General features: G+C 58.8%; 2 protein-coding genes and 1 non-coding gene across 3 annotated transcripts; all 3 read left to right on the plus strand.

Moving 5' to 3' along the window:
- The first annotated feature begins 809 nt into the window (after window positions 1-809).
- PRTN3 (proteinase 3) lies at window positions 810-4,063 on the plus strand. Its single transcript, XM_068981074.1, is given in 6 exon segments — window positions 810-876; window positions 1,540-1,699; window positions 2,101-2,242; window positions 3,313-3,543; window positions 3,894-3,939; window positions 3,942-4,063. Coding segments are annotated over 6 exon segments (768 nt in total).
- Window positions 2,874-2,945, plus strand: TRNAG-CCC (transfer RNA glycine (anticodon CCC)). The gene has a single exon. It is a non-coding gene; the product is annotated as a tRNA-Gly (tRNA).
- Window positions 4,064-7,884: 3,821 nt separating the features above from the next.
- Window positions 7,885-10,147, plus strand: ELANE (elastase, neutrophil expressed). The gene is made up of 5 exons (XM_068980625.1): window positions 7,885-7,951; window positions 8,261-8,417; window positions 8,601-8,742; window positions 9,555-9,785; window positions 9,941-10,147. Exons 1-5 carry the CDS (start codon window positions 7,885-7,887, stop codon window positions 10,145-10,147), a joined length of 804 nt encoding a protein of 267 aa, XP_068836726.1.
- The last annotated feature ends 2,284 nt before the right edge of the window (window positions 10,148-12,431 follow it).

The raw sequence follows: 12,431 nt of genomic DNA on the forward strand, positions 1-12,431 counted from the left end.
CCAGGGATGTGTGGCAGCAAGTCTGGGAATTTTGCAGGCTTCTGTAAGTGCAAAATGGTTTCACCATAAAAGCCTGAAAAGTGTGTTTTTGCCCCCCAATTTCATGAGCTCTTCTACCTATGCTTCTGTAGGTTTGAGCGAGTTATAAATAAAAACACAAATAAATAAATATCTCCTGGGCACCCAAGTCTCCCCTACCCTCCCACCCCCGATACGGAGCAGCCGCTCTGGTCTCAGGCACTCCATGCCAGGTGCCCCCACCCCAGTCATGATGACCACAGGTGTCCCTGGGGGAAGACTACCCCAGGCCAGAACTCTGCTATGGAATGAAGCGTGAATCCCCCAGACAAAGCCAGGGCAGAGAGATGACCCTGTGGGTGTGAGAAGATGAAGGGTGCTGAGACCCTCCCTCATTCCCTTTTGTGTCCCACAGAGGGGGCTTCACCCTAAGCCCTGTGCACACCAGCCACATCCCACCTTGCTGGGGCTAAGGGGAGGGGGGCAATGTCCCCTTGGAAGTGTGGAAGGCTGGAAGGCTGTGGACACACTGCCCCCTGGCCCAGAGGACCTCAGCAGGAAGTGGGTGCTAGCCAGCTTCCCACACTTCTTGGGGGTGGGGCGGGACCCTAAGCCTGAGCTTGAAGCTCCTGCAGCCTTCCTGGGGTGCAGCTTTAAATCCCAAGCTTCCTGAGGCCCTGGAGTTGGAAGGAGGAAGTGGGGACACCCAACCCAGGCTGGGGCAACCCCAACGGCCTGCTGAATGTGAGTATAAGAGGGGGTGGGTGGGTGGGCAGGGGCACTGCTGAACCATGCCCGGAAGCTGCAGATCCCCTAGCCCCTCCCTGGCCCCAGTGCTGCTGGCCGTGCTGCTGGGTGGTGAGTGGGGTTCATGTCCGCCGAACTGTCCACCTGTCCCACACCCTCACGGCCCAGATGGGGAGAGTGAGGCAGGATCAGGCTCAGGATGGGAGCCTCAAGGGAAGGGTAGGAGGAAAGGAGAGGAATGGGTCTGTTTCCCCATCTGTGAAGTGGGCAAAACCTAGTACCTCCCGCCCAGGCAGGTGTCCTGGGGACACAGTGTAACTGGAATCCCCAGACAGTGCTTGGCACACAGCAAGCGCTTAATACGTGTGTGAGGGCACACCAATGAACGCGTGACCGGATGCATGAGGCAGGTGTCATAGGAGGCCCGGGTGAGGGGTCTCCACCCTCACCCCAAGGAGGCTGACTCATGCCTCAGCTTGTCCATCTCCTGGGCCCCGGGGCTGGGCACCGGGCCTCCCGGAGCCTCTAGGAGTAATGATGATGACCTCGGGGCTCTCCACCCAGCGCTAACAGTCCCAGGCCGGGTCCCTTTCCCCCAACAGACCCAGTCGGTGCTGCCATGGGACCCCTAGTTTGCAGATGGGGAAACGCAGGCTCCGCGGGATTCCGGGCCAGGCAGCGACTCTGCCTCCTCCCCTGTCCCAAGTCTGGGCTCCCTGGAGGTGGGGCGGGGGCATCAGAAGAGGCGACTGCCCCTGACCCCCGCGTCCCCAGGAGCAGCCCGGGCCGCGGAGATCGTGGGCGGGAGGGAAGCCCAGCCCCACTCGCGCCCCTACATGGCGTCGCTGCAGCTGGCTTCCGGCAGCCACTTCTGCGGGGGGACCCTGGTGCACCCGAGCTTCGTACTGACCGCCGCTCACCGCCTGAACAACTTGTGAGTGTGCCAGCACGTGACGGGCCGGGGTCCGAGGGGGAGGGCGGACCTGCTCCGGGGTCCGGGGGGCGGAGGGCGGGCCTGCCCGAGGGTCCGAGTCGGGGGTGCGGCCCTGCCTGCGCTTCTCCTGTCCTCATCCTTCCATCCGTCCACCTGCCCAACCCTTTCATCCCAGACTAGGCGGGCACCTGCCCTGCCCGCTCCCCCCACCGCCCGACGCGGCCCCCTGCTGCCCCAGGAGGATGAGTTCAAGCCAGGGGCCCAACCCTCGGGGGCAAGATGCAGATCGGGTGGCGGGTCTCCTGGGGGCAGCGGTGGGGAGTTCCCGAGGGGCTGCACCCTGGCCTCAGGACGGGAGTGGGGAGCACGGGTAGGCTTAGCACGATCGCCCCGATCCTCAGGAACCCACAGCGCGTGCGCGTGGTGCTGGGGGCCCACCGCCTGCAGACCCCCGAGCCCACCCAGCAGAGGTTCGGCATCAGTCTCCTGTTTGAGAACAACTACAACCCGCAGGAGAAGCTGAATGACGTGCTCCTGCTGCAGGTAGGTGGGCGGTGCCAGCGCTGTGCTCCACCCTCCAGCGTCTCCCGCTGCGGGCGGGAGGCCGAGCCAGGCACCAACTTTGGACTATGCGGGGACCCCCCATCCCATCCCCACCCGCCTCGTGGACTTTGCCCGGCTGTGTCCCCTCCCCCCTCCCTGCACTGTTCCCAGATACCCTCACCTTTGGCTTCCCAGATGGCTCAGTGGATAAAGAATCATCCACCTGCAATGCAGGAGATGCAAGAAATAAGGGTTCAATCCCTGGGTCGGGAAGATCTCCTGGAGGAGGGCATGGCAACCCACTCCAGTATTCTTGCCTGGAGAATCCCATGGATGGAGAAGCGTGGCAGGCTACAGTCCATGGGGTCGCAAAGAGTCGGCATGACTGAAGCGACTGGACACCCACAGCTGTGGCACCATCCTCCCCTCCTCAGGGAGGCCTACCCTAGTCTGTCCCTGTGTCACCTGAGTGATGCCCCCCCCACTCACTGTTCAGGATGGGGCTCTATTTCTCTTGACTGTGCCACCTGCCCTCCTCTTCTCAGCCTTTCCTGGCCCAAAGATCAGCTCCCAGAGCAGAGACGTAGTGTCCCTAGGTCTTAGCCAGGATCAAGCATACAGTTGGGTGACTTCCCTGGTGGTCCAGTGGCAAGACTCTGTGCTCCCAATGCAGGGGGCCTGGGTTCGATCCCTGGTCAGGGAATTAGATCCCATATGCTCCAACAAAGAGTTTGCATGCCGCAACTAAGAAGACCCAACACAGTCAAATAAATAGTTAAAAAAAATAAAGCATACAGTTGGTACTCAATAAGTGCTTTGTATGTGGATGAACACCACAGTGACCAGTGCTACAAACGGGTGGCTCATGGCCTCAAGGAAGGTTAAACTGAGCCCTGTGAGTTTGGAGGGTGATCAGGACAGCCTTCCTGGAGGAGGTGACCCTTGAGCCAGACAGAGGGAACAGCATGTGCGAAAGCCGGGAGGAGGCACTTTGTGATAATGGTCTGTGGGTGGATGCAGGTCTGAAGGTGGGAGCTCACTGCCCCCCGAACCCCCACCCTCTGCCATAGCTGGACCAGCCAGCCACCCTCAACACCCATGTAACGGTGGCTCAGCTCCCTCAGCAGGCCCAGCCACTGCCCTATGGCACCCAGTGCCTGGCCATGGGCTGGGGCCGCCTGGGCACCCTCGAGCCGCTGCCCCAGGTCCTACAGGAGCTCAGTGTCACCGTGGTCACCTTCCTGTGCCAGCCACAGAACGTGTGCACCTACGTGCCCCAACGCAGCACTGGCATCTGCTTCGTACGTACCTGTGGCTTTGGCACAGGAACCGCAGGAACCGCCCCGGGAGGGAGGGTGGCGGCGGGGACACAGCCCTGCCTTCTCCTTCCTGAGCAGCTGCTTCACCTCCACCTCCCCGTCTGGAAGGTGGGCACACCCGTCGTAAGGGGTGATGTGGCCTTTGTGGGTCTGTGGGCTCATCCATCCGGGGCCTCTCGAGTGGGTGACCGACCCCCACTCTGTGGCCACACCCATCTCCCCGTCTCATTGTGAGACGGGGAGCATTTCACCCCTGCGCGGCCCCTTCACTGAGGCAGCCTCGTCTGGCTGCTGGCCTGGCCTGAGGGACTGACCAACCTGCCCCTCCACAGGGGGACTCCGGGGGCCCCTTAATCTGCGATGGGGTACTCCATGGCGTGGCTCCTTCGTGATCCGGGGATGTGCCACTGGCCAGTACCCCGATTTCTTTGCTCGTGTTTCCCTCTATGTGGACTGGATCAACTCCGTGCTGAGCAGCGTGGGGGGCAAGGACAGCCCCTGAGCCCCCCAGAACCCCTGCAGGCGCTGTGGACAGAGGTGGCGGGTCTGTTTCTGTGTCTGTGCCTCCTCTCCCCCTCCCTGGCAGCCCCACTTGTGCCATCAATAAAAGCTGAACCACCTCCCTGGCTCCCGTGTGCCCTTCCCACAGGTGATGTCGGGGAGAGCGGGTCAGGTTCCTCAGTGTCTGGGTCCTGAAACCCCAAACTCGAGGTGGGGGTGAGAATAGAGGCCTGGAGGTCAGATGAGGGCCCAGGTCACTATGGATCCCACTCCCCAGATGCCCACAACCCTGCCTGTGTGACCCTGGGCAAGTGGCTGCCCCTCTCTGTGCCTCCGTTTCCTCATCTGGAAAATGGAGTCACCCCACACATTTCCAAGTGTCCAGGGAGCCCCACTTTGGCTCTGGGGGCTGGGGGTGTTCTGCCCAGTTCTATGTGTATTAGTTAGTTGCTCAGTCATGTCCGACTCTTTGTGAGTCCATGGACTGCAGTCTGCCAGGCTCCTCTGCCCCCCGAATTCTCCAGGCAGGGATTCTGGAGTACGTAGCCATTCCCTTCTCCAGGGGATTTTCCTGACCCAGGGATCAAGCCTGGGACTCCTGCATTGCAGGCAGATTCTTTACTGTCTGAGCCACCAGGGAAGCCCTTTCATCAACATGGCCTCTTGACTAAGCCATCACAACCTGGGGTGCCCAGGGCCTGTGGGGCTCCTGAACAAGTCAGGGGCCGGCAGAGGGCTATCAGGAAGGCTTCCTGGAGGAGGTGGCAATGCCTGAGCTGACTCCCAGTGCAGGAATAGGAACAAAAGAAGGGTTGTGCAGACAAGGCACCAGCCAGGCAAGGGCCCTATGTCAGGAGTAGTTCGGGGATGTGGGGAACAGCAAGGCCAACTGAGTGGGGGAGGGAGAGCAGGTCAGGGAGGGGCAGGGCTGGAGCACACACGGCCACCAGATGACCTGGGGTCTAGAGGAGGAGCCTGAGGCAAGGCAGAGGTGGGGGTCACAGGCCAGCCATGGAGAGGGCAGGTGGCCATGGCAATGCAGCAACGGAGGCTCAGAGAGAGGAGCCAGTCAGCTCTGGGCACACACGTGTTGGAAGGCAGCTCTTTGGTTATTGATTTACTCTGCTGCCACCTGGTGGAGGCATGCAAATTCAAGCTGGAGCCAGAATCCCCTCAGGCCCACTGCCTTTTTAACTGTTTCACAACTCAACTGACCACCCCAGTGGAGGAGCTGAGGCTGGTTTGCAGCAGTGGCAGGAGCGAGCCTGCACTGAGACCTGGGGCAAGGCCAGAATTCTGGGAAACCCCCGCTGATAAACACCAGGGGAGGGCCGGGAATTCCCCCCGCAGCTCCCACAGGCCCATGGCAGGGAAGTGGTTTCTATAAAAAGCCCAGAGGGACCTCTCCCGCCGCACTGGGGACAAATGAGGTCTGCCGGAGGGCATGTTGGACTGAGCCCACTGATGGGAATAGAAAGACCCAGAAAAAACAGCCTTGGGTGTTTTCTATTTTCTGTGAGCTCCAGCACATGAGTATGTGTGTTTTGTGTATGTTAGATGAGTCAGAGGAAAGTTCTGCACAAAAAGGATCAGCTCCAAGGAGGGGAGGAGAGAACAGGGGCCTGGGATCTGGGGCTGACTTCTGGAGCTGACAAGGCTGTTGACATTCAGGGGAGGACAGAGCCACAGAAATTATAAACAGGATGTTGCAGAGAAGTGACCTGGGGAGGGGGCTGGCCAGGAGAGCAGGGCGGCCCCCAGCAACACAGGATCCCCTAGCCTCCAGAGCAGCATTGTCCTGTGAGATGCTCCGTGTGGCATCACTACTCTGATGGGAACCAGAACACCCCCAAGAGGATCATCACCATACCCTCTGGGAGAGGGTTAATGGTTAACAAACCCTCAAGGACGGCACTTTCTTATCTAAGAACTTCACACAAGTTCATTCATTTAAGCCGTGGGACAATGTCAAGAGATGGGAACCTACGGCTTCCATTTTACAGATGAGGAAACTGAGCCTTGGAGAGGGCCTAACGTCACAGAGGGCAAGTCCCCTGGAGTCCAAAAGTTTAGCCATCGTGACCTGTGAGGATGTAGCATGCAGGTGGTCCTCAAAAGATCCAGTTTTGTTTAAATCTGGTCTCCCTACCTGAGGCACAGCCTCCTCCATTCTCCCCACCCCCGCTGGAAACTGGGTTATGTATACAGCAGGTGCTTACCAAGTGCTCTATGGTAGCTTTAACTCAACAAAGTGGGGAGCCTGCCAAGAGGGAAGAGATGGGGGTTGACTTGCCTATGGCCACCTCACCAGGGGTGAGGGGACCCAGGGACAAACTGGACTCCCATACCAGCTGGGCTCTGGGTGTCCCTGGGTGCCCCTGCTCACCTCTTCCTCAGATGGATCCGTTAGTTCCCGCCCCAAGCCTTGCTCCAAGCCAGGAGAACGTTGCTTCTTGCGACAGCCTTGGCTACGGCCGTTGCAGCTGGAGCAGCTGGGGTTGGGAGTTGGGTGGGGGGAGGAGAATGGGCGCCATGGGGCTGGGGATTGGCCCTGGGGGACCCTATCTCCCTTGTCCAGCTTGAGCTCTTCCAAGGTCCACACCAAAGCTCTCAAACTTGGATGGAGATCCATGGTCCAGCCTCCAGGCCCAGGAGGGAATTCTCTCCTCTGGCTCCGGCTGGAAGGGGTTTCAGAGTTCAGAGGGGCAAGGGTGGGATGGTTTGGGAGGGGTTCCTTCCCAGAACCTCGGAGGGCCCCCAGAGACTGACCGAATCCTGGGTAGGAGTGAGTTCCTTGTTAGAAGAAGCAACCAAAGACAGGTTGGAAGTCCAGGCTCCCAGAAGGACATTCAAAGCCGAGGAAGTCAGCAAGCCCTCCTCTAGCTGTGAATTTTGGATTCAAAGCCCAGGTCCCCCAACCATGTCACTGGGCAGGTGGCTGATATGGAGACCCTGCCATGCCTGCAAAATATTAGGACAGAGCTGGGTGCACATGATTGCTGTTATCAGAGAGCCCTGGTGAAACTGAGGCATGTGGCATCCCAAACAATTCCTCTGGGCCAGAGTGACCAGTATTCTTGCCTGGAGAATCCCATGGACAGAGGAGCCTGGCAGGCTACAGTCCATGGGGTCGCCAAGAGTTGGACACAACTGAGCAACTTAGCATGCATGCATGTATGACCACATTTAGCAAAAATACAGGATGTCCTGCTAACTCTGAATGTCAGATAAACTAACTTTGTACACAACTACATGTAAGGAATATTGGCTTCCCTAGTGGCTCAGGTGGTAAAGAATTTGCCTGCAGTGCAGGAGACCCAGGTTCGATCCCTGAGTCAGGAAGATCCCCTGGAGAAGGAAATGGCAACCCTCTCCAGGATTATTGCCTGGAAAATTCCAGGGACAGAGGAGCCTGGGGGGCTATAGTTCATGGGATTGCAGAGTTGGACACAACTGTGCGACTAACTTTCACTTCACTTACACAGGACACCCTGCTAACTTTGAATGTTGGATAAACTTTGTTCATAACTACATCCCATGCTTATACGTGGGATACACTTATGTTAAAAAGATGTTTATCTGACATTAGGGTTTAATCATGCACCCTGAGTTTGAACTGGTGACCCTCCTGGTCACTTGCACAGTTCCTTCCCCAACTGTTCTTCCCATCACCCAGTCGGCGGTCCCCCATCCCCTGGATGGGGAGAGGAAGTAGGGGCACCTGGCCCCGCCGTGGGGCAACTGCAACTGCCTCTCGGCGTGGGGACTATAAGAGGGACAGGTGGGCACAGAGGGCAGAAACCCTGGAGCCCCCAACCGACCATGACCCAAAGCTGCAGACGCTTCAGCCCTGCCCTGGCCCCCATCCTGCTGGCCCTGCTGCTGGGGGGTGAGTGGGGTCGAGTCTGTCCCTGGTCTTCTGCTCCCCCTCTCCACTCACCCTGGACCCTGCCGCACCCCCCATCCTCATGGGATGAGGAGACTGAGGTTCTGAGTGGTGAGGGTGAAGCGGGGGTACACCCTGCACCCTGTGGGGACTTCAGGTCTGGCTGCGCCGGGGCAGGAGGACCGTACAGGCCCCCTCCCCTCTCTGGGTGACAAGCAATAGAAGAGTCCAACCCTGCGGGGTCCTGCTGGGGGTTCCAGGGGTCGGGGGTTCCTCCTCTGCTTACCGCCCCACCCCCGCCCGTGCCCCCAGGCCCCGCGCTGGCCTCGGAGATCGTGGGGGGCCGGGCGGCCCGGCCGCACGCCTGGCCCTTCATAGCTTCGCTGCAGCTGCGCGGAGGCCACTTCTGCGGCGCCACCCTCATCGCGCCCAACTTCGTGCTGTCGGCAGCGCATTGTCTGAACGGCGTGTGAGTGTCTCCGCGGGCGCACACATCGAGGGTCCCGGCGCGAGGGGCGTGGGGCCGGCCCAGGGTGGGGGCTTCCGGCAAAAAAGCGACGGTTTGCAGGGTCCCCCTGCGCCCCATCGGGGTCTCTCCTCCGCTTCCGATCCCGGGACCCCCCCATCACCTCCTGTCCGCCCGCGACCCCAGGAACTTTCGATCGGTGCGCGTGGTGCTGGGGGCGCATAATCTGCGGCGGCGGGAGCGAACCCGGCAGATGTTCAGGGTCCAGAGGGTCTTTGAAAACGGCTTCGACCCCTTGAGCCTGCAGAACGACGTCGTGGTTCTCCAGGTGCGCGGGGGGCGGGGCGGGCAGGGCAGGTGCAGCGTCCTGAGAGGCTTGGGGAGCGGGGGAGGGGCAGGAGACTGGGGGGTGCGGCGGGCGGGGGCAGACCTGATGTCCCCCCTAATCCTGGTGCTTCAGTCACCCCGCTGTGAAATGGAGAAGTACACCCCCGCACCCCGCAGCGATGCCAGAGATTAGATAAGACAGCCAGAAGCTCTGAGCAGCTGTCTTTCCTGGCAGTGGGCACTGACGGCCTCCCTCTTTGGGAAATGGGGCAAAATTACCTACATTCGGCAGGTGGGAGTCTGGAGGCAGAAACCTACCTTTCCCCTCTGCTTGCACAGCTATGATTATTCTCTGAGAATGTTCTAGAACAAGGGCTTTACGGTCGTTGGTGTAGCCCACGGTTTGTTCTGTTGGACACCTACTGTTGACTGCACTCAAGACACTTTCAGGGACTTCCCTGGTGGTCCAGGGGCTAAGACTCTGCACTCCCAAATTCAGGGGACCCAGGTTCAATCCCTGGTTGGGAAACTAGATCCCGCATGCTGCAACTAAGACCCCATGCAGCCAAACAAATAAATAAATAAATATAAAAGACATGTCCAGAGACGTGGCCTCAGCCATAGTGGTTCCTTCCACTTTACAGACGGGGAAAGTGAGGCTCGATGGGAGGCATGAAGAGGGTGGGCGTCCTGCTCTTAAACACCCCAGGACAATGGTAGAGCCTCAGCGGGGGAACCTGGCCCCAGAGTCACAGCCGTGGCTCGCCACCCCTCCCCCGTGACTGCTTCATACCCCACCACCCTCCTCTGCAGCTCAACAGGATGGCCACCCTCAACGCCAATGTGCAGGTGGCCCAGTTGCCTGCCCAGGACCAGGGCGTGGGCGAAGGTGTGCAGTGCGTGGCCATGGGCTGGGGCCGGCTGGGCACGAACCGGCCACCGCCTCAAATCCTGCAGCAGCTCAACGTGACCGTGGTGACTGGTCTCTGCCGCCCCACCAACGTGTGCACCCTGGTGCCACGCCGGCGTGCTGGCATCTGCTTTGTAAGTACCCTGGGTGCCCCCAGACCCCACCCCACCCCCTCCCAGGCTGCTGCAGCCAGACCTCTGGAATATCTTCCCCACCCTGAAGGGCAGGTAGGTGGAGCTGAGAGGGCTGGGCCGGGAACCCTAGCCCCCCAATTTGTCTGGCTCCACAGGGGGACTCCGGCGGGCCCCTGGTCTGCAACGGGCTGGTCCATGGGATTGATTCCTTCATCCGTGGGGGTTGCGGCTCCGGGGTCTTCCCAGACTCCTTTGCCTCTGTTGCCAAGTTTGCCAACTGGATCAACTCTATCATCCGGCGCTACAGTGACGACGATGGCCCCTCTCTCCACCCCAGGGACCCCACGGGCAGGACTGACTAGAAAGGCTGTACCTGTCATGCCCCCTCACCTGCCCCTGGCTGGGCCCTTCCCATGAAGCATCACTCAGCATCTGGCACAATAAAAACCTCTGTTTTGTAGAAGGTGTCTGTGTGTTTGTTGGTTGTACAACTGAGTCGAAAAGTCCTCAGGAGAAGGTCTTGGGTGAGTCACGAGTATGCTGCCACCAGGTGGTGGCTGATTCAGGGCCCTGGGGTAAGAAGTCCCTTCCCTACCTTCCACAAAAGGATCCCAGTTGCTATTTCTTGGACGGAGGAGCCTGGTAGGCCGCAGTCCATGGGGTCGCTAGGAGTCGGACACGACTGACCGACTTCACTTTCTCTTTTCCCTTTCATGCACTGGAGAAGGAAATTGCAACCCACTCCAGTGTTCTTGCCTGGAGAATCCCAGGGACGGGAGAGCCGGGTGGGCTGCAGTCTATGGGGTCGCACAGAGTCGGACACGACTGAAGTGACTTAGCAGCAGCAGCAAACATAATTAAACCAGTGCTGCAGGTGGTGATAAAGCAGAGCACTACAGCAGGTGTTCACACGTGCTTACAAGCACAGATATCATTCTGCTGCTGCTGCTAAGTCACTTCAGTCGTGTCCGACTCTGTGCGACCCCATAGATGGCAGCCCACCAGGCTCCTCCGTCTATAGGATTTTCCAGGCAAGAGTACTGGAGTGGGGTGCCATTGCCTTCTCCAACATCATTCTGAGTCTTTGCAAGTATTCACTCAGCTGGTCCTCTCTCTGCCCTCGAGGCAGGTCCCATGAGTGCCCCACTTTACAGATGAGGAAGCAGAGGGGCAAACAGCTATGAAGTCACACTCAAGAGCCTGGGTTCAAGTCCCAGCTCTGTGACTTTGAGCAACTTGTGTGCTGTCTCTGAGCCTCTGTTTCCCTGCAGTAAAGAGTGAGGCACTGTCTGGGAAGCAGCCGGCCAGGAGTTGAGGTCCTAGGCCAGCCTCAGCTTCTCTGAGTGGGGAGACAGTCCCTCCCCCTCCTCCTCAGCCCTGGTGGGGAGGTGGGGGAGGAGGGAGGCAAAGATGTCAGATGTCTCACAAGGAAACACTTCAGCCCGAAGGAGTCACAACAGCCCTGGGGAGCCGACCAGCCTGTACCCCTCTTCTGCTTCCCTGGGCCTGGGAAGGAACCCCCAGGGGCCCACAACACATGCGGCCTCTGCCATCATGCGGCTCACAGGCTGGGAGACTCAATTGCCTAAGCCAGCAAATAAATTTGAGAAGTAACATCAGGCAATGCTCCCTCCCCCACCCCTGACCCCACACCACGAGGCCAGGATAATTCCTCTCTGCACCCCCCACCGCATCCCCCTAGTGGGGCACACCAGCCTGGGCCCTACCTGACGGTCCTTACTTTTGCCAGTCCCTCTGTCTGCTGGCTCTTCCTGAAGGTACACCCCGCCTCCCCCGCCACCAGTGCCTGCGGCTCAGGAACGTGACCCACTGTCCAGCAATCACTTTTTCCACTTAATACTATACACTGGCAGTCTTCCCAGGTCAACAGAGCATCCAGGGACCACACGGGGTTATTCACTGAACTGACCTGTCTTGTTGGGTCATTTCCAAATTTTGTCGCCATTTCCAATACGCTTACTTACATAATCTGGACTCCACTTGCAAATGTGCTTTCGTTTCAGAGATTCTGATTTTAGTATGGAAACATGTCAGGATCTAACGAATCACATTTGCTGTACTGTTTTCTAATTTTCTTTTCACTGTGAAACGAAGCAGAGGGGGAAAGATGGCGCACTGCTTCCACTGGGAACAGCTCACAGCTCGAGGTCCTCCCCACTCTTCTGGGAGCACCCAGCATCTCCCCCTAGTAGGTTCATGAGACATTGACCCACCATCCCCAACTTACAGAGGACCGTGTGACTCAGGTTCTGCTCATCAGGACCTTTCATCCCCTGCCTGCAAAAAATGGTTTAGGAGCATGAGATCCAAGTTCGGCCAATCCGAGGCAGGCTTGAGACCCTGGCTACAGTGATGGGGAATTTGTAGAGGGACTGACCCAACTTCTGGGCTGAGTCTAGGGCCCCTGGGGCCACAACAATGAAGTCTGTTGAGGAAATAAGTCATCAAGGAGGAAAGGAGGAACCAGAGGGAGACCTGACCTTGTTAAGGTGCCTGGATCAAACTATAGCTGAAGGTGGACCCATGAACTTTCCATGTAATTTCCTTGTTGAAAGTTCCACCCAGTTTGCCTTGGTTTTTCTGTCACTTGTATCCAGTCTTTCCAGCCACCCCTACACATCACTT

This window comes from Capricornis sumatraensis, chromosome 9, assembly GCF_032405125.1.
Source record: "Capricornis sumatraensis isolate serow.1 chromosome 9, serow.2, whole genome shotgun sequence".
Classification (NCBI taxonomy): Eukaryota; Metazoa; Chordata; class Mammalia; order Artiodactyla; family Bovidae; genus Capricornis; species Capricornis sumatraensis.